Source organism: Heptranchias perlo, chromosome 23 (assembly GCF_035084215.1).
Source record: "Heptranchias perlo isolate sHepPer1 chromosome 23, sHepPer1.hap1, whole genome shotgun sequence".
Classification (NCBI taxonomy): Eukaryota; Metazoa; Chordata; class Chondrichthyes; order Hexanchiformes; family Hexanchidae; genus Heptranchias; species Heptranchias perlo.
In genome coordinates this window covers 8,852,850-8,880,601 of record NC_090347.1, presented here as the reverse complement: position 1 = coordinate 8,880,601, position 27,752 = coordinate 8,852,850, and the positions used below count along the sequence as shown (strand labels likewise).

Below are 27,752 nucleotides of genomic sequence, written 5' to 3'. Positions count from 1 at the left end.
AAAATTTGCAGGGCTATGGGGAAAGAATGGGGGAATGGGACTAACCGGATTGCTCTTACAAAGAGCTGGCATGGGCTTGATGGGCTGAATGGCTGTGCTGTAACCATTCTATGATCTGGTCATTACCTCATTGCTGTTTGTGGGATCTTGCTTTGCGCAAATTTGCTGCCGCGTTTCCACATTACAACAGTGACTACACTGCAGAAGTACTTAATTGGCTGTAAAACGCTTTGGGACGTCCCGAGATCGTGAAAGAAAAATACAAGTTTGTTCTTTCCTCGATGTGGCACACTGTTGCTCATGTTTATTTAACAACCACTTGCTGCTGTTCTGACCATACACAGGCACCGTCTATTTTCTCTCTCTCTTGCTTCCCCATTTTTCTCTCCCTTCTTTCTGTTGAAGGCACTGAATGTTGTAATGGCACAGACACCACCTGGAACCTCTCAAAATTGGCTATTCTTCACATCTGTGTGTTGGCAGTGAGTGCCAGCAAATTCGACTATACACAGCATCACACCTGAATCTGATCCTTCCACACACGTCCACTTTCCAGGACAGTGATCATGACCAGGAAACGTGGATTTGTCCCGTCCAAAAACCCAAGAAGACCGAAGCAAATTGAACAATTTCAACTTTCACCCCGAATGACATCAATTAACTGAGCACAGATCAGCAATTGAGCCAAGGACCTTCCTCCTCTGTCTGGCTGGCTCAGTGACACAGCATTCAGTGTGAACTCATAAATTAGATGCTAGCCTGCATATCATGCCTGGGTATCTGTTCTTCTGAATGTAGATCACTCGAATCCCTTGATTAGATTCCAGCCTGTAACTCATTCTAGGTATCAGTTATTTATATGTAAACCACCTGAGCCCCTCAATTATATTCCAGCCTGTAACTCGCTCCTGGGTATCCGTTGTTCTATTATATACTTTATTTTAAAGTATCATAATATGTAGAGATGCGGATATTCTAATTTGTGTTGAAGATTAGATTTGGAAAGAAAAAGTAAATTTTTAAGATTAAGATCTGTCTGATGCACCAATTTAAAAAAAAAACTGCATTAGGATAGGATGAAAAGCAACCTGGTATTTGAGCATTGTGGCATTAGTGTACATCATAGAGAGGTATGGCAACACAGGTTTGTATTATCAAGGGTAATGCTTAAAATTTAATGTTGCAATGGTCTTGAGCAATATTACAAAGATGTTGGTTAGGGGCTCAATCACATTTTACAATTCCAGTGAGTGTTTTTTAAATCGGGTATTGAATTGAAATCACTGGGTAAATATATATTTTTTTTAAACTTTAATTTGTCATAATGTAATCTTGCTTTCTGTCAACATTTGGGTAGATAATTCGTCACATGTGCTCAGTTCATGTAGTCCCAATTCATATCCCAAGACATCCAACCTGATTCGTGTAGTTTGCAGTTATGCTTTAGGTCTAACAATGTAAACCCAGACTGGGGAGATGATAATGAATAGAACAGAAGAAAAGTGAAATGAAGGAAGAAGAAAAAAGATCCTCAACTCCAAAATCTTTCTGTGGAGATGCCGGTGATGGACTGGGGTTGACAATTGTAAACAATTTTACAACACCAAGTTATAGTCCAGCAATTTTATTTTAAATTCACAAGCTTTCGGAGGCTTCCTCCTTCGTCAGGTGAACGATGTGAAAAATCTTTCCAAAGTGAAAGAAAATTTTGTAGGCAAAAGGAGGGATCAACTGCATTAAACCTAATAGCCACAACCAGAATCTGTTCTTATGATTGCAATATATCGGCCAGCAATATGGAGATTAAGACCACTATTTTCCCACTAATTTGGAGAAATGATTTAACTCCTGAATTAGCAAATGATTACTGATTTTTGAAGATGTGGTTTCAGTTTAATAAAATACATTCAAACACACGTCAATTTGATTTTATATTATATAGTCTGTATAACTTTTTTCAAAGAAAGGAATTCCCATTCCTGATGGAACTGCTCAGTTATGGGTGTGAGATGAGGATAGGATCAGACTTGGCTATGATGCTGCCTGGTTAAATAACCTTACTATGGAATTTTAACCTAGCAAGGGGTCAATATCATTTGGATGGGAAGTGAGAAAATTGGTAATTTAAAAAAAATTATTTCATTGTTTCTATGTTTGTTCAGGCAACGTCTTGAAGAGGCTCCACTGATGACAAAATCTATGAGAGAAACTCATATGAAAGAAAAGACAGAGCGCTACCCTAAGGTTAGTGACTGTCCTGTTTCCTCAAGAATAGTAAAATCTCAGACATCAGTAAGGTACTATCATATAATGAGAGTTAATTTTTAAAATTAAGACATTTGGTAGAATATAATTTGTGGTAAAGCATTCCATGTTCTAGTAACCCTCCTGTGTGAAAACATTACTTTTAACACCTCCTTCATTCTTTGGTGTTAATGAGTCTACACCCCTTTCAAATAGCTCATCAACCAGTAGAAACCCAATTTTTCTCTTTTCCCTGTTCCAGTGGGAAAAAAAACCCTAATTTTTTTTCAAGCCTTCATAACATTACGATTCCTGATATCACTCTAGAAAGATAAAACTTGCATTTAAATATCGCCATATGACATCCTCAAGGCATCCCAAAGAGCTCCACAATCGATGGACATTCTTGTGAATCATCACTGTATACTTGTCTCATGTCAATCCTAGAATGAACCTTCCTCGGTATTCTGGGACGCATACCTTCTAGGCCTGTTGACTTTTCAACTTTCAATCTGACTAACTTTGCTAATACAGTTTGCATTTCAATATTTATTTCCAGCAGTGGCTATTCCACCTCCCCTTAGATAGTCTTACAGTCGCATTTTCAACTTCCTCTGTAAAACGGAGGCAAAATACTTATTCAGCATCTCTGCCATTTCTTCACTTTCAAGTACAATGAGACTCCCTTCAACATTTTTTTGGATGGAGACACAATCCAGTATTTAAAATGTAGGAAAGCATGGATATTATGGACATAGCCAAGTTATTTAACTTAAAATATGATCACAGGATTTCAATGCAAAATCCTCAATTGAGATTAGTGATTAAAAGAATATTTTCCTATTGCCAAATAATAGATGAATAGAGTATACTCTGTCAAAGTGGTTATATATTATGTTGAAGTTTAAGAAGGTGCTGAACCAAACATCTGGTTAAAAATGGAATTGTAGATTACAAGGATAAATATGGACGAAGATGATCTAGTCCTTTTGATATTATGAGGAATGTTCTCCACAGAATGCTCTTGGCCAGAGTGAAATGGTATTGGTTGTAATGTTCCACTGCTATTATGGAACCTTTGCTAAATTACCTTTAAAGAATTTTGAATTTTCTGTTGAATGTTGTGCATAAGCGACTAATTCTATTTATAAAACATGTTTAATTCTTTAAAAGAAAAACTTTTCTCTCTCTGTGATTAAATAATTTTTTTAATAGTTTATCAAAATTAATCCATTTCAGGCAAAATTTTAGTGCTAAGTTGCAAAAGGACATGGATGGTGATGCTACTTCAAGCAATCCAAATGAGATAAAAATGTATTTTGTTTTTTTAAAAAAAGGTTGAAACATAAGCAAAGTTTTAAAATAGAATTTGCGTGTGTGTGTGTGTGTGTGTGTGTGTGTGTGTGTATAATCACTTAAATCATCAATGTATGGAGGGAAGGGAGGGAGAAAGTTCTAGTTTATCCCAAACACATGTTTAAACAAACTTCTAGCTATTGCTTTAACCTTTAAGGTATTTGCTGATGCTTTTCAAATGTTTTTCCATCACCTAATGCAAGAAAAAAATAACTGTAAAGGTGCCTTTCTTCCTCTTTCCCTCACTAATCTGTTCTACAGCCACGTTGCCTTCGCCAGTTTGGAAGGCACATGTTAAATAAGAGTATTTGGAGTCAGAAAATTATGAAGGGTTGCAGTGGCCTTGCCAGATCTCCAGTTTGAGATGAAGTAGTGTGCAGCTTTGAAATGTTTCTTTTGCCAGCCTGACTTAGAACAATCTCAATCAGGCCAGGAGAATTAGTTGGGGTTCTCCCTACTTGAAAGCTACAGGATCACACCTTGATTAGTTGCTTTGAATAGAATAAGCTGAACTGCACTTGTATTTTTTTTCATGTATAAAGGGTGGCAATAGGGTATCTTGGTATTCAAAAGATTTTTATAAAAATTATATTTCACTATATACTTGTATTAAATGCTTGAAGAAGTATTCCACAAAGTTACATAAGTATTCTTTCTTTTCATGTAACTTATTAATATACAATTTTGACTTGAATTTTTTTCTTTGACTAAATAGGTTGTTCTAAGAGTGCAGTTTCCTGACAGACATGTCTTACAAGGTTTCTTCAGACCCCTCGAAACAGGTGAATTATTTACTGTATGTTTACTATTTCAGTTTTGTTAAGGAAATACAGTGAAGATCAGGAAAACCATGCTCTAGCCAACCCCTGCACTTGGGAAGGGGAGTCTTACCTGCTTTCTTTCACTTGCCAACCCCAGACTCAGACCTGGGCCAGCGGCATGATTGGAGAACTGGTGCCATGCTCAAGTCACCTCATCTTGGTACTTGCAGCTTCAGATCCACCTCAAACCTGGTTCCAGCCCTTCACTGCATGAGACCTGACTGTGCACTCCAAGCAATGGCCCCAACCCTGAGACCCTCGCTACTTACACTAAAGCCTTGGGCTCGGGCTCAGGCTCAGGCTCAGCCAAAGACCTTTTCAGGAGTTAGACTCCAACTCTGCCCTACTCTCAGGCACTGCCAGTTCAGCCACATGGCAACTTGGGAAGAATCTTGAATCAGAGCTTTGTCTAAATTCAGGCAAGGTGAACTGTCCCACCCCATAAAACCGGTAAGATAACGAACAACATAAAAACATTGTGAAGTGGGAAACTTTATGCTAGACAGTGGAGGGGTATCTAAAATCCTTAGTACACCTTTTATAAACAAATAATGGAGTGTAAACCAGGCTACTTATTCCTTAGACTGCCAGCAAGTCCAGGGAAACGTCTGTTTTCCCTGACACTGTAAATAATACTAATGTATATGTTACAAATATAAAGCCACTCAAACATCAGGCGTATCCTCATTGCTGCAATATTAATCCTAAATTCCTAGTGTAAATGCTGAAAGCACAATTCACCTGTGCTCACCCTCTTGCTACTTTTCCTCTTGAAGCTAGTGAAAGCCCAGTTTTTCTAATCTTACTCCATTTTGGAGGCGGACCAACTTTAAAAACCTGGAATTCACTGGCTGAGAAAACAGTTTTAAAAGTAACTCCTACCAGTTGAAAGCTGTGATTTGGAACATTCATTTGGTTCTATCATAGGCACAGGAGCTGGCAGCTCATCAACAACACTCAATGGGTTATATCTGTGATGGATGAACAATATCAGTATAATAAATTAAGTCTGATTGTTTCTTGTAGCTTAGCTATGTTTTGCGGCATTGCATGTCTGATGAGAAATATGGTGAATTTATAGTTCCCTTTATGGGTCATACCTGAATCTTGGAGTTCGTTGGAATCATTTGAGTATGTATACCAAACATGTCCCACTTGATGCATACTAACTTTGTGTTCCCTTGTGGATATCGAGGATGCATTAAAATAGACCAGAAGATAGTTGAAATAGAAAATCTTCATCTGAATTGATTTTATATTTAATTGGATTTTATTGTACATATCTTGAATTTTATGAACAATTTTGAAAGTTGAAGATAAAATACATGAACGTGACTTACATCATGCAAGTCAGTGACTTCTCGATTTATTTGTTAAGGGTCAACATAGAAGTTTACAACATGGAAACAGGCCCTTCGGCCCAACATGTCCATGTCGCCCAGTTTATACCACTAAGCTAGTCCCAATTGCCTGCACTTGGCCCATATCCCTCCATACCCATCTTACCCATGTAACTGTCCAAATGCTTTTTAAAAGACAAAATTGTACCCGCCTCTACTACTGCCTCTGGCAGCTCGTTCCAGGCACTCACCACCCTTTGAGTGAAAAAATTGCCCGTCTGGACCCTCTTGTATCTCTCCCCTCTCAACTTAAATCTATGCCCCCTCGTTATAGGCTCCCCTACCTTTGGAAAAAGATTTTGACTATCTACCTTATCTATGCCCCTCATTATTTTATAGACTTCTATAAGATCCCCCCGAAACCTTATACCCTCCACGGAAAAAAGTCTCAGCCTATCCAACCTCTCCCTATAAGTCAAACCATCAAGTCCCGGTAGCATCCTAGTAAATCTTTTCTGCACTCTTTCTAGTTTAATAATATCCTTTCTATAATAGGGTGACCAGAACTGTACACAGTATTCCAAGTGTGGCCTTACTAATGTCTTGTACAACTTCAACAAGACATCCCAACTCCTGTATTCAATGTTCTGACCAATGAAACCAAGCATGCTGAATGCCTTCTTCACTACCCTATCCACCTGTGACTCCACTTTCAAGGAGCTATGAACCTGTACTCCCAGATCTCTTTGTTCTATAACTCTCCCCAACGCCCTACCATTAACGGAGTAGGTCCTGGCCCGATTTGATCTACCAAAATGCATCACCTCACATTTATCTAAATTAAACAAACAGACAGATGGTGTTGGTACTTACAGTACAGAATTGATGAGAAAAATCAGCTGGGTGTTAATATTGATTGTGTCCTTGATTGTGTTACTAATTTCAATTTTATACAGTCTACCAGGAGTGGCCATTTATTTTCCTGAGAGAATTTTATGTAATACGTTTAGTGGCATATGCATGATTGATTTATATCAATGAGTGTTAATTGCATTCAGGTGGTGGGTATCAATTGGGGCTCTCTGGTACCCTTTATATAGGAGAGCTTATCTCGGGTGTGGTGTGTGTGTAAGGGGAATCTCTGAATACAAGCTTGGAAACAGGCTTTAGTATTCTATCCTTCACCACATGGCTGTTCATTCATAACAACAATGATATCAGCATGTTTAGCATCATTACGCTTTCTTAATCTTTGTAACCACATTTCATTGCTTCAGTAGTTTTTTAAAAACCATTTAAACTATTCATGTCCTCAAAATTTGGACATGAAAATCAAAGTTAGAACAGTCTGGATTTTTAAAAATTATGTTCAGAAAAATTGTCATTTATGCTCTGCATTTCTTAAATCCTCCGTTGGAATTTCAGCATTGGATGATTATAGAAGAAAATAATCTTGCAACGTTGATCAAAAAGCTGGTTAACCAGCTTCTGTGTTCATCGTGTGAATGTAGTCACCCTAACGCAGACTAGAATTTTCATCATCTGGCTCATTCATCAGCCTGATTGCTTTACTCTAGCTTTTATTGTACACGGACACTTTGTGCTGATACAGTAGTAGTAGGAGTGACATTCAGACATATCTAACTAATCCTGTAGAGAGCGCCTTTTGCTTCAACTTGCATATTGAGCTTGCCAGTGAACAAGTTAATGTATAAAATTTGGCCATCTTATTTTTGCATAGAAAATTATCCTATTACCTACAAGATAAACTCTTCTTCTCGGCCATGTTTTTGGTAGGTTTCTCAATGAGGAAGTTGGGGTAGATGATACGTGAAGAGGGAGGGAAAGAAAAACAAACTTGCGTTTGGAGGGGTGCGAGGTGTCGACCTCGAGAATGTTGCATAATTGTGTTGTGGAATCATTTTTTTTTTAAAAACACACGTCCACAGGTCTTGCATTATATAACATTTCTCTTTCAGGCTCATAACATGTGCAGCATATCTGTTGAGGCTTGTGTACTAGATTTAACATGCATTTGTTTTTCGATGAGAATTCTTTGTAATGAGGTTTTCATTTTCCCTTCTCCCTTCTCCCTCCCTTCCCCCCCCCCCCCCCCCCCCCCCAGTTTCAAAATAAGAATCTGTTTAATGCAGTTGTGGGGACAAGGTCTTTGAAAGGTGAGCTTAAGGAGGAATCACAAGATTATTACAACTCATCTTAATTAAGCTATCCAGAAAGATGCTACTATCCCCCCCCCCCCCCATTTCAGCATCTAAATGATACCAGAGTTGTTGCCTCCATTGCTGTATCTGGAAGTCCATTCCTTGTGTCGATCACTGTGAAGAAGTATTTCCTAAACTCACTCTTAAATATACCGTTTACTAGTTTGAGTTGTGTCCCCTTGCCTGATTCTTGCAATTTATTGTGAAGTAATATTCTGGGTTTACCTTTTCCATTTTTAAAACTATCTTATACAACTGTATAAGATCTCACTTCTTTTGTTAAGATGAAATGTACAAGTTTTTCCAGTCTTTCTTCCTAATTCTGTCACCAAGGATCAACCTTGTGTGTCCCTTCTCTAGTTCTTCAGTCCTTGAATGTCTCGCCTTTTACTTTAGATTCATTGTTATACTTACAAGGTGCTAGCTAGTATTTAGATAGAATGTAGCCAGAGGCTGAATGTTCTGAGTTAGAGAAATTGATTCTATGATTTCAGATCAGAGCTGTTTACATGGACCATATGTTACAAACAGATTTCACTATGCACTGTGTATATTTTTAACTGAGACTAAATTTCTGTTGAGAGAATTGTTACTCGTAAAGTGCAGTTTAAATCCTGTCTTCCTTTTCACTTGGATGCTATCTAAATTACAACTCTGCCTGTACGTAAGGGGCTTTAATCAGGTTTTAATCCCCCATCAGCATCTTTTTCATCTTGGGAAGGAATTGTTTTTTTTGTTTACAATGTCTAATTTAGATTTTGTTTTGATAAGGAAATTTGAATCAAATATTTCATTTATACAACATGTATGCGCTCGTTTGAACTCCGTGAACCTTCTCTTGGTACAAGAGCAGCTTTACAATGAGCGGATGCCTTCAGTTGTGTAATAGGAAGAATGACAAGAATTTCTCTCTCTTTAAAGTAGGGTAAATACTGTAGCACACAGTCAATGAACAGCCAAGCAATGTAGCAATGATAGCAAGTAACTGTTAGTGTTCTTAACCCTTTGGACACTGCAGTAACAATGCATAAGATATATATAAATTCAATTTTGTATGTTCCAAAAAATATTATGAATTAAAATGGTCTAAACTTTTATGCAACAGAATTGTTATTAGAAACATACAGAATATCAAACTTTTATGTAATGTGAAAGAAATTTTGTACATTATGAAAGTTGTAAAAAATCTTTGCCTTTAAAGGGTTAAATAGGTCATACATTTGGTGAACTTCCACTTGCCTTTGAAGTCTATCCTTTTCATTTCGTATTGGTTGGATTTTATTTGAGACTTCCAGTAACGGTTGTTAAATATTCCTACGAAGTTTCTCTCCTCCAGTTGCATTTTTAATGCAAGATCAAATCATCAAGTAGTACCAATTTGTTGGCGATGTAGTGAGATACAGCAATTTTGGACAAATACTAAGTTATATATTGGTTGCTGAAATACAAATAGCTGGAGCAGGTGTGTTAAATTCATTTTTCCTAAATTATTGTTATAAAATGGGAGTCATCGATGTTAACCAGTGTTAAAGTTGAAAGGTGCATTGTGAACAGAAGGTATCTCTTTTTTGAAAAAAAAACTTGTATTTATGTAGCACCTTTCACAAGCTCAAGATGCTTTTAAAGCGCTTCACATCCAGTGAAGTGCTTTTGAAGCATAGTCATTTGTAATGTAGAAGAATGTGACAGTGAATTTGCACACAGCGAGGTCCCACAAACAGCAGTGAAATAAATGACCAGATAATCTGTTTTTGGTGGAGCTGGTTGAGGAATAAATGTTGGCCAGGGCACTGGTACAACTCCTCTGCTCTTCTTCGAATCGAGCCACACCCACCCGAGAGGGCTGATGGGTCCTCAATTTAATGTCTCAGCCAAAAGACCATCAGTTGATCGAACACTTTGCAGCAGTTTAATTCTTAATTTGGAGAAGGTTGTTTTCAGGATGACCTATCCCAACTTCCCACAAGGTTTGATGCGTGATACTGAGAGAAATTCACCTTTTTCCTGTGAATATTGTTTGTCAAGGTGAGTGTGGAGAATGGAACATTTTTTCCAATCAGTGTCTACACTTAGCATTACCAAAAAAGAATGGTCTGTTACAAAGTTCCTTTTACTCTTGTAACAATGTGCATAAACCTAAACCTGCAAAGAAAATCTCCTATTACACCGAAGTAAATGGTTCCGTTTCCCTCGTCAGTTCTCTGTCTTCTGTGAGAAGTCTTTGGGCGTGATTTTTTTTTTTACCTGGGGGGGGTGGGGGGCGTAGGGGTTAGATTTTTGGGCGGGAAACCCAGAAGTAAATTTGGTGGGTTGGAATCGGTGATCGTGACCTAATTGAAAGTTTTACTTCCGGATTTTGTGCTCTGATTAACAGGCTAGCTGCCTGTTGGGTGGGAAAGCAGCCAGGAAGAGGTTATTGTCCTCGAGGGTTGGATGCGGGAGGTTGGGGAGAGATCAGTGTCCTCGGGTTGGATGGGGGTGGGGGGAAGGTGAAAAGTCGGGGATGGCGGGGGTGGGGGTGTGGGGGGGGTCGGCTGATCGCAGCAGGTAAGCTTGTTGGGCTTGGAGAAAACACTACTGCTGCTCCTGTGCAGTAGATACACTTTCCTGATGAACCGAGCCTTCTGGCCTCCTTTTACCTGTCGAGATTCAGGCACCCCGGGGAAATCTGGATACGTTAAATTTACAGTTCAGTTAAATATCAATTTTTTAAAAAACCCGACTTAACGTCTCTTAACTACCTTATTTGCTCCACTAATGACCCGCCTGCTGGCACTAATTGGGGACACGACCTCAGCGATTCGGCTCCGCGCACACATCCAAACACATACATGTTAAACCCGGAAGTGGAGTCGCACCCGACTTCAACCCACCCACTCTTGGGGGTTAAAATTCTCCCCCTTGTCTCTAGTTTCATTTGAGGTATTAATCCAACCTCTGCGCAAGCACGATTCTCAATTAAATCATGTTTTCAGTTTGGATTATTTTAAAGCTGATATTATGAAATAGATTTTTTTTAACCCTCAGACCAAAAGTGAGCTTGGAATAGAATGACTTGAATTCACAAGTAAAATTTGACAGACTTTGTTCTGCTATACGGTCTACTCATGATACTGCTCTCTCCTCCTTTAAGGTGCTCCTGAAAACCTACCTCTTTGACCAAGCTTTTGGTCACCTGACCTAATCTCCTTCGGTGTCAAATTTTGTTTGATAATGCTCTTGTGAAACACCTTGTGGCATTTTTGCTACGTTAAAGGCGCTATATAAATGCAAGTTGTTAAGTAGAATTATCCAATAATTTTGAATTAGGCAGTAAATAAAGCAAAATTGGAATTTGGTGCTTACAATTTGAACACTGTCGCTCATTAATATAAAATTCTTAACTTTTCGGTTGAATGTTTCAATTTGTTGGATAAAAATGATTTCATTATCTACCTCTACATATAGCACACTTACCATAATCTATGTTCTGTTCTATGATTGCGAAAGACCTAGAGCTAATAAGTGAACTAAAACCAGATATTATCTATCATGGTTGAGACTATATCTGGGTATAAGAAAATCTTTGTGACTTGGTCCTTTTTTAAAACTTAAAAAATTGCATGTGTTGATTTATATGTTGAGCTGTACACTTAAATGACAACTGCAATGTTTATTATCGTAAAACCTTGTTATTAAGCAGTCCTTAGGACCACCAAAGTAGTTTATCAGGGATTCATTGGGATTTGTGCTACTGTTAACTATAAAATGAAGCTTCTGCTGAGACCAGGTTTGTAAAAATATTTTTTTCCCCAACAGTTGGGGCGCTGATGGAATTTGTGAAGATGCATCTGAAAGACACTGAACTTTCGTTTTATTTATGTAAGTATAATGATCACAGCAGCTGAATAGATGCAGACTTAGCACTAAGTAAAACTTAAGCCATGTCACTGTTTTGTTTGAAAGGGTGGACAGCCTTCATAGACTTCCTTTCTGTTTCTTGATTAGGCCACAATGGAGTGTAGGAAATAACAACTCCCAGATGGCGCAACCAAGACTGGTTAGCTCACCCTCTAGCGGATGCCCTTCCATTTTAAATCCAAATCTTGACTTTTGTGCATTTTTTTTACAAGTCTGACTTGTCACTCGTTACTTGTTTTTGAACAAGCAGCGGCATGAATTTTTGTTGCATCATATTTCTGAAAGCTGCAAGCATTCAAAGTAAATTGTCTGACTTTTGGTGGATCTCTAAGAATGACACGTAATTTCTGCAGTGAGTTACATTGAAGAATCCATCCGTTTTTCCCACCAGTCATAATCTAAAGCTGAAGAATATCAAATGTGGTGCCTCTAGCCACAATAAAAATCATATATTCACCACAAAAACCAAAAAGACCAAGTGAATCTTTCATTTGAAAAAAAAATTACATTTGTGCAACACATGTGAACAGTTGAGGTGGTCTGCAGATACCAAATATTTAGTTTCTCATTGACTATTTTGAAATGAGACAGCCGTGGATATTTGCAGTGGAAAATAAATTACTGTTAAATATTAGATTTGAGTAATGGATTCTGTCATGGGGCTGAATTGAACTCTTGAAATTATTGAAGTAATGCCGATGTAGCAGATATTTAAGGAGAGGATCAGAACACCAGTGATTTTCACAAGGATAAGGTGCTGTGGCAAAACTACCAACAAAGATCTTCAATTTTAGATTCTCAATGTTTCATCCTCTTTTTTTATTAATCTTTAGGGTAATCTCGTTGCAACTTAAAACTAAAGATTGGTACGCCTCCCCAATAAAGGAGCCCAAATCTGGTTACCATGATAGGGAATTTAAGTCTAGATGTAGCAAAATGCCAATATTACCTTGGAATTTCCCTTCAAGTGTGTCTTGTCACATGATGCAAATTTTTCTCAGCATTGATTGGGTCAGCTCAGAAATATAAAATGGACTTAAACTGTAGCTATACCCCTGAATGAGAATGTGACAAAAATGCAGACTGTAGCTGCAAGGTGCTTGTAGAACTGGCAAAGTAGGCATGAGAGAAACATCGTGCTTCACAGGCAGTTATAAATAAAACTTTCAGCTCGTGATCATGAGCTGACCTCCGAAGGCAAGAAGCTTTTATTTTGGTGGGACTGCCCTCACTTTGTTCCATTCTTAACCTACCCAATTGTAGCCAGAGCATCCTTACCTATGAATTCTGTTCCTACCTCTGCACAGTCACCTTGAGAGTCTCCCATGGATCCATCCTTGGCTCCCTCCTCTTCCTCATCTACATGCGGCTCCTGGGAACATCATTCGCAGACGTGGAGTCAGCCTTCACGTGTAGAGTTACATGACATCAGCATACCTCTCCACCAACTTTCTCAACCCATCCACTGCCTTTCTGCTGTCATACTGCTTGTCTGACATTCTGCCTTGGGATGACCAAAGCTAGGTGGGAAAGTAAGCTGAGGAAGATACAAAGAGGCTGCAAAGAGAAGGTGGTGGATGGAGTATATTGTGGGGAAATGTGAAATCATCTACTTTGGTAGGAAGAATAGAAAAGCTGAATATTTTTTAAAAGGTGAAATATTAAGAAATGTCGGTAGTCACAGGGATTTGGGTGTCCTTGTACACAAATCATAGAAAGTTAACAAGCAGGTACAGCAAGCAATTAGAAAGGCAAATAGTATGTTGTCCTTTATTGCAAGGGGGTTGGAGTATAAGAGTAAGGAGGCCTTGCTGCAATTATATAGGGCTCTGGTGAGACCACTCCTGTACTTTGTATAGTTTTGGTCTCCTTACCTAAGGAAGGATATACTTGCCTTAGAGGGGGTGCAACGCAGGTTCACTAGATTGATTCCTGGGATGAGAGGGTTGTCCCATGAGGAGAGATTGAATAGAATTGGGCCCTATATTCTCTGGAGATTAGAAGAATGAGAGGTGATCTCATTGAAACGTATAAAATTCTTAGAGGGCTTGACAGGGTAGATGCTGAGAGGATGTTTCCCCTGGCTGGACCTAAGGGGTCATAGTCTTAAGATAAGGGTTTGGCCATGTAGGACTGAGATGAGGAAAAATTTCTTCACTGGGGGTTGTGAATCTTTAGAATTCTCTACACCAGAGGGGTGTGGATGCTCAGTTGTTGAGTACATTCAAGACTGAGATCGATAGATTTTTGGACACCAAGGGAATGAAGGGATATGGGGATAGGGCAGGAAAGTGGAGTTGAGATAGATGACCAGCCATGATCTTATTGAATGGCGGAGCAGGCTCGAGGGGCCGTTTGGCCTACTCCTGCTCCTATTTTTTATGTTCTTAAAAGCCATCATCTTCAGCCCCTGCCACAAACTCCATATCCTTGGCACTGATTGCGCCTGCACCCCCCCCCCCCCTTCCTGGCACTGTCTCAGGCTAAACCAGACGATTCAACCTTGAGCTGAGCTTCGAACTCCATTTCCTCTCCATCTCAAAGACCACTTACTTCAACCTCTGTAACGTCACCTATTTTCCATTGACATCCTCATCCAAGCCTTTTGACTGCCTTAACTGTTCAAATGCTCCTGGCCGGAATCCCATCCTCCACCCTTCGTAAACTTCTCCTCTTTCAAAATTCTGCTGCCCGTTTCTTATCGCACACCAAGTCCTGCAAATCCATCACCCCGTCCCAGCACCCAACACCTTAAATTCAGAATTTTCTTTCTTGTGTTTAAATCCCTTCATGGCCTCGCTCCTACCTATATCCAACTTTCTGCTGCCCTGCACTCACCTTCCCCTCCTCCACCCATACCCAAGCACACTATTCCTCTGACTCCAGCCTCCTGTGTATCCCCCTCTCCTTTCGCTGCACCATTAGCAGCCATTTTTTCAGTCACCTAGGCCCCACACTCTGGGATTTCCTCCCTAAACCCCTCCACCTCCTTCTTTAAGACCCGCTTTAAATCCCACCTTTTTGGCCAAGTTAATATCCTCCTGTGACTTGGGGTGCATTTTTTTTCCTTGTTGCTCTGTGAAGTGCCTTGGGCTGATCTTCTATGTTAAAGGCGCCAGCTAAATGTAAGTTGGTGGTGGTGATTAGTTTGAGAGGATACAACAACCATAAAACTTATTTCAGGTCTCATGCCACAAAGCAGGTTTCAATTAAAAATTCAGAAATGCTGAAGTTTCAGATTAAAGTGCCTTCTTCATGGAGGAAGTCTATTGTAAAGGATTATTTTCTTCATTTCAAAGAATCCTTCCCAAAGTTCAGGGGCATTGTGCTATTTCATCATATTATAAAACCCCTTCCCAAAGCATACTATTAACTCAGCACTAGATTGTCTTTGAAAGCTATATGACGAGAATGAAGTCCTTGCTATTTTGCTACTTGGTTGGAACAAGCACATAATTGCATGGGACACCACCATCCAATACCATGGCTTCAGAGAGTAGAGCAGAAGTCCATAACTCAGTTTTTCTGTTAGTCTGAAGGATGTGGAAGCGAACAGCTCCTCTTTTTAATTTGTTCACATTTTTTGAATAGTTACAAGTCAGTTCTAGAATACGCTTAAAACTGAAAGCTGTATTAGTAAAAGGTTATTGAATGTGTTAAGATTAAGATCCATATAACACTGTAGATCCTTCTTTTGGCTCAATAATGTACCTATTGTCCCATTTCTCGTCAAGCTAATAAATCTATTGAGATTTGCTTAATACTCATAAAGGTTTCTATTTTTGTAGTTAAAACACCACCTAAAGTACTTCTCAATGATCCAACTACAACACTGTTCCAGGTAGGACTGCAGACACGATTTCAGTTACCTTCAGAATCCAACCCATGTTCATTACTTGTAGCCTTTAACGTGCAATTAATTAAAAGTCAACGTGAAAAGATTATTTAAGAACATCTTAATATGTTTATCTATACAATGCACTTAAAATATGTTTTCACATTTTTTCACTTAATTTTATGTTATTGAACATCATCCATAAACAATTTTGAACTCAATACTTTGGAAAAATCAAGTGCTTGACTGCTGTTAAGACTGATTTGCAGTGGAGCCCAACTTTTTATCTTCTAGGGGTGGTGGGGAGCGGTGGAGTAGCAGAAAATTTAACTGAACAGCTGTGTATTAGACATGTTCTGATAGAGCTAGTTTGAGTGGAATCATTTCACTGCAGTTAAGATATTCAAGACTGTACAAAGCATTTTCGTAATTTTTCTTATTACAAAAAAAACCACGTGTCTTGATATTCAATACTTCGATTCTAGCTAAAAACTAAAACATGATGAATGATGTGTTTGGAAACTATTTTAATTATAAATTTTCTGGAAGCCAGCTGGAGTACTTATTAATGATGAGCAATCTTATTGTGTTGACATTGCTTCAAAGAAACTTAAGTTCCCCTTTAATGGTTGTATTGTATAAAAGATTATGCATAATTAATAACAGAAATCTAATTACAGATTTGTAATGAAAGTGGTTAGTCCCTAAATACTTGTGTTTTCAATTTGAAAGATGATTCAGAATGTCTTAATTAGCTCAAGATATATAAGGGTGGGTATAATGTTTGCAGATGCCAACTTGTTCTTTAATATAACTGTTCTCTGCTTCAACCCTCAGACTGAATGTCTGATAGTTTCCTGTGTTCCAGGTTTGCCCTATTTTTCAATGGGGTCTTGGGCGGTGATGTTTTTCATACTCCTAACACACATTTGATCTTTTGTTTGGACAATGGCTTTGAAGTGTCTAGCTCAGAACAGTTTGATTAATAAGGCCACAAACATACTTGCTTTTGAAATTATCAGCATGTAGTTGTGAATAGTATTAGAAGCATTTCTGGATTACCAGCAGTGTGATGCAAGTACCCTTACAAGTGAAAAATGAAAGGATGGGCTGTGAGTGATGGTTATTGATGAGTTATCTGACTCATGTGTTGATATATTTATTATTTTGTTGGCTTTGATACCTTCTCTTTACAGCACTTATACAATAGAAATAAGTCATTTTAATGAATATATTTGTAACTCTAAAGATAATTCACTTTTTTTTTTAAGTGAGTTTGTGATGACAGTTCACAATTATGATGCCATACTACTGAAAAATAATGTTTGTTTGCACTGGTGAAGTATTACAAATCGTGTTCTTCAATGACTCCCCTAATTTCATAGTATGTAATTGCACTACACAGCGCAGTGCTGAACCTGCACGCCACGAAGTTTCCAGATTCAATCCCCAGTCTGGGCTGAGTGAACTGTTCTCAATTGAGGTGGTTATAATTCATCTCTGTATTTAGGATCAAGGATGGGCCAAAATCTTCAGTGGAGGATAGGATTGAATAGTGCTAACATGAAAAATGGGCAGCTGGACAAGGTACTGGAGATCCATGAAATCATATTGCTGAATCTGTCACTGCCTTTAGAACAGAATGGCAAAAAATGCGCATATAAATAGTGTTAATTTTCTTGCTTTGGTCAGATTAATTTGAATTGTCACAATGGGCTAATTCTGGGAGGATAATTTTTTAAAAAAACTTACAGGAGAGATTGCACACACTTTAGTGTACCACACTGGTACTCCAGACTGTCAACTTGCAGGCTGCCCATCCTTTACCTGTGTATCCTTCACTAGCAAAATGATTCCATGCCCTCCTTCCTAATAATGACACCTGAGGAGCCGGAATGGAATGGGTGGGACAATAATAGTGAATCAGCACTCTGGTGCATTATTTTACCACTGCCCTGATGAGAGGAGGCAGCATTTGAAGAATGGGCTTTAATTGGGAAAACTTAAAAATGGATGTTGCCGTCACACTTATTTGGGCAAGAGAATGTACAAAAATGGAACATTTACTTGGGGAACTGGTTTTGTTTGAGCTTTTGTATAAATTACGTAGTGTTAGAAATTTTGGTAAGTACCTTGATACAGCAGCCTAGGACAACTGTGTAGCAGAAAGTTTCTCTTTAGCATTGTTCAAAACCCATCTAAATCAGACCACATATGTGTGAAGTGTACTTACCATTCTATTATTGTCCAATGCTTGAAGGCTTCATCAGTTGGAAGCTTTTACATCCAGTAAAGTGCATGAAGACTTAGACTACTTTGTAAATCATTTTTGGGAATAATTGGTATGTCTTTGACAACCAAATAATTCTCTTACACTCTGACGTCAATAAATATAGGATTCTGTATTTTGAAATTCATTTGTAGCTTTGTGGACCAAGTATGGCAAAATTGGATAAGTGAGAGCTGGCATAAAATCATTTTAATTTCTAGCAGCCAATTGGAGGACCAAACTAAGACGTTTTAAGAAGTATTTAAGGACTAACTAGCGTTTGCAATGATGTATAATTACAGATTTCTATAATATGTAATCTTTCATGTACTAGCACTATCGGAAGGATACTCGAGTGCCTTTGAAGCATCAGGCGGGCCACACTTGTCAACAAAATTATCCCTTGTAATAAAACCATCGTGTAGCTAAAGTTTCCAGCAACTTCAGAGTAAAACACAAATATTTCAGAATGTAACTCATGATATTCAACGTTTTTGTTAAAATTGTGAAGTACCAAAGTATTACTGACTGTACATATAAACTATTCATACACTTCCTATGATGTCTTAAGATGTCTAAACCACATGTGGTGGCGAAAGGTGGTGTCGTTATAGCCTTCTGTGAAGGTTTTCTTGATCAGTTTATTTGAGTTTCGTAAAGGGGCCTGTTTAATTTTGTTTTTCAAAACTGCCGTATCAATGCAAACTTCAAACTCCCTAAATGTATTAAGAACACAGTGGCCTCCTTATAAAATACTGTATGGGCACAGTGGAAAAAACAGTGGAGTTCCTCATTTTCAACAGACGCATCTCCTTGGTCAGTTAGAAATATCAACCCAGAAGTAGGAATACTTAAAAATTTGCTGGCAAGCGAAATGCAGCTTTTTATCCGAGAGTAATCCTCTTTGCTTTGCAGGAAGGTTTAATTATCCATTGATGATAAAAGCAAAAGTGAGGTAAAAGATATGCATCATTCAAGGGTTACATTTTTGAGCACATTGTAACATTAAAGAATGGCTACACCATTCCATAAAAGCAGTATGGGAATTTATTTTGAAAATTTTCTACAGATGGGCCAGATAATAATGGTGTACTGTTTACAACAAAGTATAGGTTCTTCATGTTCCAAAGGTGTGTATTAATTACTGCGGACTTTTAGATCCACCCTGTATCATCTGTCATGTATTAGAATTTCTGATTTTTGCCTCCACCCGTTTACTGTTTGAGGCTGCCCACATCAATAGAATTATGATGTCAGACATACTTTATAATGTGGGTAAAGTTTCAGATATCTTGCCTCTGTTCACTCGTAAGGATCACAGCAGGATCTATTGTACTTTTATGTTGTGTAATGGGCGTAGTTTTATTTAGTGCTGATTCCTGTAAAGCATAAAATACCAATGGAGAACTGTGCAGCAGTTGGGTGCAGCTATCATGAATTTTTTTCAACAGCAAATGTTTTTTTAAAAAAAAATTACAAATAGTAAGTAGCAGTAATTACGGTGCAACGACCCATACAAGAAAGAAAGACAGTCTTGCATTTGTATAGCACCTTTCACAACCTCAGGACGTCCCAAAATGCTTTACAACAGTGACTAACTACACTTCAAAAGTACTTCATTGGCTGTAATGTAGGAAATGCGGCAGCCAATTTACGCATAGCAAGATCCCACAAACAGCAATGTGATAATGACCAGATAATAAGTAATTTCCTAAATGAAATGTAATTTAAAAAATCAAATTCAAACTGCAAATATATACTGGATGTGCTACACTGTTGAGGGGTGTGGACATTTATTTCACAACTGGCATACATATTGTTTGCACTTCACTACAGAATATGAGCACTGTATTGATGTGGATCCTTGATAACTTGGCTGATTAAGCAACAGATGGCTTAGCCATACAGACCAGAAACAGCTAGTTTTGATTTCCAGTCTATGCTAAGTTAGTTGATTTTGAACTGGGATAACAGAGATGCTAGAATTGGCTTCAGTGCTCCTGGGTTAGGGAGGGGAAAATCACTGAGTTTCTATCAAGCAAACCCCTACTGGGCATGCACGTATGTAGACATCGGGAGAGGAATAAATTGGATTTTGCTGTGATGAAATAGCATGCAGACACTCATTTTCTGGGCTTAAAAATGACAGTTACTTGACAAGGTACCGGAGAGAGATCAACACTTGTGGAACCATACCACAGCAAGGGGCCAATGTCTTCAGGAGAAGAGAGAAAATTAGCAGAAAAAGGGAGAAAATAAAAATACCACTATTGATTTTAATGCTACCTTTTATAGATCTCTCATAATTAATTGCTTCAGTGTGAATCACTGTAAAGGAACACTTGATGTGCTAAGTATTTTTTTGAGAATACATCCACTGCTCGTTTACTTTTCTCCTTTTATTACCTTGACTCTGTTACGCAATTAGCCCTGCGGAGCTGGTGGACTTTCCCAGGCCTCCATGCATGGTACTATATAACTTGCTGCTAGGAGGCGAGTGAGAGTGTAACTGGCTGTCGAAAGTTTCCCTCCCTTCCCGTGGGAAATGCCTCGCCTTCAATTGGCAGCTCCCCACAGTGGGAAGGTCGATGTCAGGACCTGATCGGATGGGGAATCCTGTGTGAAATCCAGATCCATGTCACCATGCTGTCATTGGAACTCTATAGTTTGTGGATTTTGTTTTTTTTTAGTAAGCTTTTTAAGCCATGCAACTACCATGTTCTGTCAGGCAGGTATATAATAAAGCATTCTTACAATTTACTGCAAGCATTGCACAGAAAACAAGTTCATAAACTAATCCCCACCTTTGTTTCATCTAATTGTTTGAACTATATAGTGAAAACAAATTGCACAGTGGAATCTTCTTTTTACCTGACAGCCATGTTGGCTGTCTGGAGAACCTCCTTTGAAATGTTATTTAATGAGAGCCTAACATCAGTTTTCTGCTTCCTGCCTCTGATGTTAGTGTAATTTATAAATACAGCAGATTGTTCTTTCTGTCCAGCTGCAATCAGTACTTTTTTAAAAAAAAAGTTGTTTAACATCACAAGCTAGTTTTATCTTATACGCATATTTTGGTGTCTGAGCTTTCTTTGTAGATGGTCACTTGACACACGGAAACACTTAAGACAGAATGAGTGATCAAAACAGACATGAGCAATCATGATAAATACTGAACTTGTACTCACAAATTACAGCAGTCCCAGAAAAAAAAGGTATTCTGCTGCTTTTAGGTATTTGGACATGTAAATACTAGCATTTAGATCGTGACATGTGCCAGAGACTGCAGAAAGAGAAATGCATGTTAACCAGTTACCGCATTAGAAGCTGATTCACTGACTCATTCTATTATGACGCCAGTGAGTTTGTGACTGATGGGCGTTTGTGTTTGCTAATGCTGTGCTGTATAACCCAACCAGCAACATTTTCAAGCATTGTTATACACACTGGAAATATTTAAAGAAGCATTTTAAATAATGAACTATTCATATGAAATTACTGTGGTTGGCTTACCTTGTATATTTAAAAAGTTGCTGTTTATCACCAAATTACAAGACAGTCAACTGTTGATCATCACTCCAAGTTGAGTGATTGTGCCACAATCATTAACCCTTGTCTGTGCATCCTCCCGCATTAGGAACGATGGGCACACCAAGCAGTTGACACCTATCATGATAGCTACTGTCAGTAAAAAGAAAAATCAGAAAATGGACTAACCTTACCTTGTGAACTTGGTGTATATTAAAAATGAATACCCTGGGGTGATTTTGAGACTGTAATTTTATCTCTGGGCTTACCTGTCACAAAGCACTCAAGATTTATTTTTGCTGTTTATAGTGTCATCTGAACTCCTTGATGAGGTTGCTGCCTTAGAATCACCCCCAGCTATCCATTATTCTCTACATAATTTTTATAACACTTGAATCCTTATAAAGTTAGATTAATTGGCTTGTCACTGAGCCAGCTATTATGGGCATGGCTATAGCATTATATACACATTTGATTTATCCAGCCATTCAGAGCTTGGCATTAGCCTTGTAATAAAATAAAATGAAAACTACAATATATGTTAGATCTTGAGCTCTTGATCAGAAAATGTGTGTTCCTACTTTACAAATTTAACAGCCAGATTTATGAACAAACTTGCACATTATTAATAGATTAATGGGATGGTTGGTTAGCCCATACTCTTGGTGCCGTCCTTGTCCTGTGTTCCAACAGCATGTCATGATATGCCATTAGAACATAAGAACAGTCCAGGATAAGAAAAAGTCTTTTGGCCCATAAAGCTTGACCCTCTAATACCCTAACTCCCAGCCTAGCGTCCATTGTATTTTGAACTCCCTAAATGCTCTTGCTCACCTGGCTTAATATTAGAAATATTTAACAGCCTTTCGAAATAATTCTTCATAATCTTTTTAAATTTGCTTTACACAAAATATATGTCCTCTTGGTCCTCTGTATTAATCTCATCTATAACATTTAATATTTTATACACCTTGATGAGGCTCCCCTATTTCACGACTATACAGCCTAGTCTTGAAATAGGTAACCAGTTACAGTACTTTTCAAGTTGTATTCAGTACAGTGAAATCTGAAAGGGAGAATATTGTGGCAGGTTCCAGGGAAGAATTGGCTTGTTCTCCTAGCAAGAGCCTGGTCTCTGCACAGCCATCCATTATGCTTGGCATACCTCTATCCCATAATGCACGGTACACAGACTTCTACCCATGGATAATAACAGTTCTAATAGGCTACAGAACTTCCATTGTGAGGAGCTGTTGGCTCTCATTTGAAGTAGCTGATTAATCAGTTTATCATCCAAAACCTTGTCATTACTTTGTTGTGTTTTGGTATGTTCCCAGCCAGATGTTTTATACATGTGTGGCACAAAGATACAAAATGGGTGTAAAGTGTCGCCATGTCACCAAGTTTGCAAGAAATGTATTAAATTCTGTCAAAAGGAACAAAAATAAATGCTAACTGATATTTGAGAAATCTTGTTCTTATACTGGCATTCTGTCTTTTTTTTTTAAGTGCTCTGCAAGTTTTTTTATTAAATAGGTGCAACTGCGAAGGGTTTGTTGAAGTCTGAACATGAAATTATGTCACAGGAGCCAACAAAGTAGGTAATGCAATTTAAACTTTTGCACAATCAAACTGGGGGTGTGTAAATTTTTGATTCTGACCTATAACCTTATGTAGACCAGCTGTTTCCTTTTTATTTATATTCCTTGCCAGAAGCCCACCTTCTGAATGTGGGCAATAGTTTCTAACTATTCAGTTGCAGTGGGACACTTGGAATATGATGGGAACAATCAGTATTTGGATCCAATAAGTAAAGGTTCCAAATGCAGTGATTTGTGTGGTGCTGTTGGACTTCATTCACTTTAAGGTTGATCCAAAAGTTTAATGATATTTTCATCATGCTCCCATTTTCTGGAACAATAGGATTTTTTTTAAAGGGAGTTGATACCAATTTCACTTTGAGGATCTACGAGGTTTCATCTGTGTTTGATTTTCTGAACTAGAAAGCCAAGGAGAATTGGCAAACTGAGTGATATGCAGTGCTTTGATCACTCCTGCCAATAATAGACTTGTTTATCTGATGGTAGCTTGATGTTTTCTGGCCCAGTCTGGCAATCTGCTGCCTTGATGTAAAAAAGAAATTAATGGCTTCAGGTTAGGAGGAAGAAAGCTAGAGCTTTTAATGGGACAGGAATAGGAAGCTGACAGATGTGAGTGATGGACATCAGAGTAGCTCTTTATTCTGTTATCTTTGACATCCAGCTGCCCTTGGGCTCTTTGGTATTGACACTTATTTCCAAATGTCACACTCTTATCAATATACAGCTAAACGTGGATCTGTTTGATTTTAGCTACTCTTAGATTAAGTCAACACTGATTTGTAGTATTTAAATCTGGAGGTCATCGGCACTAAAATAGTCAGCAACTCTAATTTGTATTTACTAAATATATTGCGCACACACACACACACACACATACCTTGAGGAGACTGATAAAACATTCTGTTTTGATTTTAACTCAGTGGGTTAGGGTTAATTTTTTTGTGATTTTTGTTTTTTTGTACACATATGTGACTATAAAAAAGGCTTCAAATCAGTTTGCTTATTTGGCTGCAGAGCAAAAATCTCCATTGATGTACAGCAATACCAAAAGTATGTTTGCTCTGGGCAAACAAGATGATAGTAATTTCAAACCCTGATTTAATCCATCAGATTACTTGGGAAGGAACAAAAATAAACTTACAAACACATGTGGCTGCACTGTTTGTGAAAGGCATGGACTACTGCATAAGCACGAGAGCAGTGTGTATCCATTCATGAATTACAAGGCTATACTTCGGCTATAATTAGCATGGTTATGTACCAGTGCTTGTTTCTTTAAAGGCAGAAAGGATTCTTCCAGAATCTGAGCCTTACACAGTGACAGATCCTGTTTATTATCACCCAGTATTATATATCTAGACTGTCAGTAAATTTTCTCCCTTCAACATTGTTGTGGTGAAAATTGCAGCTAATATAAAACTAATGAGACAGTGCTTTTTTCAGCTACCTGGAATGTGTTTTAACATTGGTATTAACTTCGAAATAAGAAGTACACTTAAATAGCTAGCAATATTTTCAACAGAAATTTGGCACCAGACTAAAAATGTGGCAGTTCTTTTGGTAATACTTTGATTAACAAATATTCTAGAAATCCATGTATTCCTCTGTGACCTGTCTTATTTCTGCATTTTCCCTACTTTCATTCCTTTTATGATTCCATGTGTTCCTTTAGTTTGTAGGGCAGGTGAACAGACCACTAACTCCGTGCTTTGGATTGCCGTGCCATTCCCACCTTATCCTAAAGTTATGCCTCAATAACACAAGGCTTCCCACTACTAGACTGGGTAGAGATCTGATGAATCTTTTTGCAGCTGTGGCTGGTACATTTGGGTATCAGCCATCACCATGACTTGAGCATATTTTTGGAGCTTCTTAACATTTACTGGCCTACGACATGCTCATTTCACTTTATAGTAACTAACATTAGACATGCACTGCAACTCATATTGTCCATTGCTTGTGAAAGGTGATTGCCTATTTCAAATGCCACTAGGAAAACAGATACAGAAAGATATAAAGTATACATTTTACAAAAAGTCGGATTTATACAGTTTTGACCTAAATGTGTAATTTTTAAAAATGTCATGAAGGAAACTTATTATACAAGGTTGTTTTCCCAAATAAATCAGAAATCTCAAACCGATTGAGTGAATGTGTAAAGGGTAACTTGTGTTGGGCTAATTAACCATTTAAAAAAAGAAAAATCCATCTGAGATTTAGTACAGCAGAACCCTTCTCTCCTGTCTTCTTTATTCAACTCCTCTCTTCTATACTTAACTCCAAAAGACCATAAGAGATAGGAGCAGGAGTAGGCCATTCGGCCATTCAATGAGATCATGGTTGATCTGATTTTTACCTCAACTCCACTTTCCCGTCTTTTCCCCATATCCTTTGACTCCCTTGCTGATCAAAAATTTGTCTAACTCAGCCTTGAATGTATTGAATAACTCAGCCTCCACAGCTTTTTGGGGTAAAGAATTCCAAAGATTCATGATCCTCTGGGAGAAGAAATTCCTCTTCATTTCCGTCTTAAACGGGCGACCCCTTATTCTGAGACTATGTCCCCTAGTTTTAGATTCCCCCATGAGGGATAACATCCTCTCAGCATCTACCCTATCGAATCCTCTCATCTATACTCATCTCCTCTTCTATCCTCTTCTCTTCTCCTCCTCCCCCCCCTCCCCCCCACCCCCAACCCTTAATGGACAGCTCCCTGTTACTTGCGCTTCATAACACTTTTTATATTACTCTCAAAGATTAAGTCCTAAAAGTCAAAGATTGTATCTGGTGAAGTATGCGCAGTAACACGGAGTAAACAGCATTGGGATCAAGATCACTTTGACCGCATTTAATAGTTCTCTAAACCGTTTCTGTCGTATGTGCTGCCTTGATGCATCAGCTGATGTGTAATAAACAAGAGTATCTGAACACTTCTTTATTCAGAGTGGTAAGAATGTGGAACGTGCTACCACAAGGAGTAGTTGAGGCAAATGGCATAGATACATTCAAGGGGAAGCTAGATAAGCACATGAGGGAGAAAGGTATGCTGATAGGGTTAGATGAAGTAGGGAGGAGGGAGGAAGCTCAAGTAAAGCATAAACGCCGGCGTAGACCAGCTGGGCTGAATGGCCTGTTTCTGTGCTATGGTTTTGATGTAACTCGATGCAACAATCCTGTTAGTCAGCATAAAATATGTATACATCGCCCCCATTTTCTCTGCTGAGACGTGTGTTTAAGACTCTGGCTGAAAGTATAGGAGAGCCAGCCATGAATATTTCCATCAATTCTGCCAGAAGTTACTGAAGTACAAGCTGAAGGTATTCCCCCTCTTTGTTGACTTGCTCATCCTGCTTGTTATTGGGCCTGACAGTCCAACTGAAATCAACAGCTCACCATTTAGAAGAAGCTCATCTACCAGTATCAATTGAGGCTAGGATCTAAACCCACGCCATCCATTCTGAGGCACATCACAACACAAGTTGAGCGTTAGCTCAGTGGTAGCACTTCCACCTCTTTCAGGAGGTTATGGATTCAAGCTGCATTTCAGGACTTGAGCAGGTAATCCAGATCGACACTGAAATGCTGCACTGAGGGAGTGTTACGTTGTCGGAAATACAGTATTTTGGTTCTGGCATGATAAACTCAGCCACCCCCCCCCAAACTCGGCGTGCTCTGGCGGATATGAAAGATCCTATGGCACTATTTGAAGGAGAGCAGAAGAGTTCTTCTGGAGCCCTAGCCATCTTTTATGCATCGACCAACACCACCAAAACAGATGAACCAGTCGTTCATGTCATTGCTGTCTGTGGGACCTTGCTGTGTACAAATTGGCTGCTAAATTTTCCTACATAACAAATTTAGTTCATTAGCAGTGAAGGGTTTGGAGTCTTGAGGACATGAAAGGTGCTATATAAATGCCTGTTCTTTCTGTACCACTGGGGTACCTGCTGTTTGTGTAACATGGCTTTCTCCCCCACCCCTCCCCGCCTCCGCCCTGAGATTTTTTTTTGTGTTTAATTGAAGGATTTCACTTCACATAGGAGCCACCTTAGAGCCAACAGACTGAGGAGACTTTCATCCCACCAGTCTGGATTTAAACTCAGATCCCAGAGATGAAAGGCCAACAGCTAGCTTGCTCACACCATACTTACCCCTATTTTATGCTTTTAAGTGAAATGAATTATTTTTATTTTTCAAAATTGGGTAACTTAACATTTAAAATTTTTTTTAAAACAGCTGTTGTTTTTAACCAAGTTTACAGTTTTGTATGATGTCACTGGTTTCATTTTGAGGTACTGTTACTGGTGTACAGGATAATATCACAAGAAACACAATGGAGAAACAGGCTTCAGACATTCCACTAAAGAACCCACTTCCCATTAGATTATCCATTAAATTCATAACAGACCTGTGGTGCCTTAATCACTTTGAATCATGAGATGGAAGGAATTTCCCCATCCTAACAGCTTTAATTTCTGTCTTCAAATAGAAAAGTTTGATTGGAATGCTGTTTGTGCCATTCACTGCATTGAGCAGTCAACTAATGTCTGTGTATAGTCTGCCAATAAAGTGACCCAACTGTGTACAATTTTCTCTGTGAATGAATGTATTTGCCAATGCAGGAGCCTTTTGAAGT

General features: G+C 38.5%; 1 protein-coding gene across 1 annotated transcript in view; it reads left to right on the top strand.

Moving 5' to 3' along the window:
* The window catches only part of aspscr1 (ASPSCR1 tether for SLC2A4, UBX domain containing), a 192,347-nt gene that overhangs the window by 115,935 nt on the left and 48,660 nt on the right, over positions 1–27,752 (top strand). Inside the window, exons 10-13 of the mRNA XM_068003962.1 lie at positions 2,163–2,244; positions 4,316–4,382; positions 11,782–11,844; positions 15,672–15,724. Of these exons, the coding sequence (XP_067860063.1) occupies positions 2,163–2,244; positions 4,316–4,382; positions 11,782–11,844; positions 15,672–15,724 (265 nt within the window). The remainder of the gene's footprint in view (positions 1–2,162; positions 2,245–4,315; positions 4,383–11,781; positions 11,845–15,671; positions 15,725–27,752) is intronic.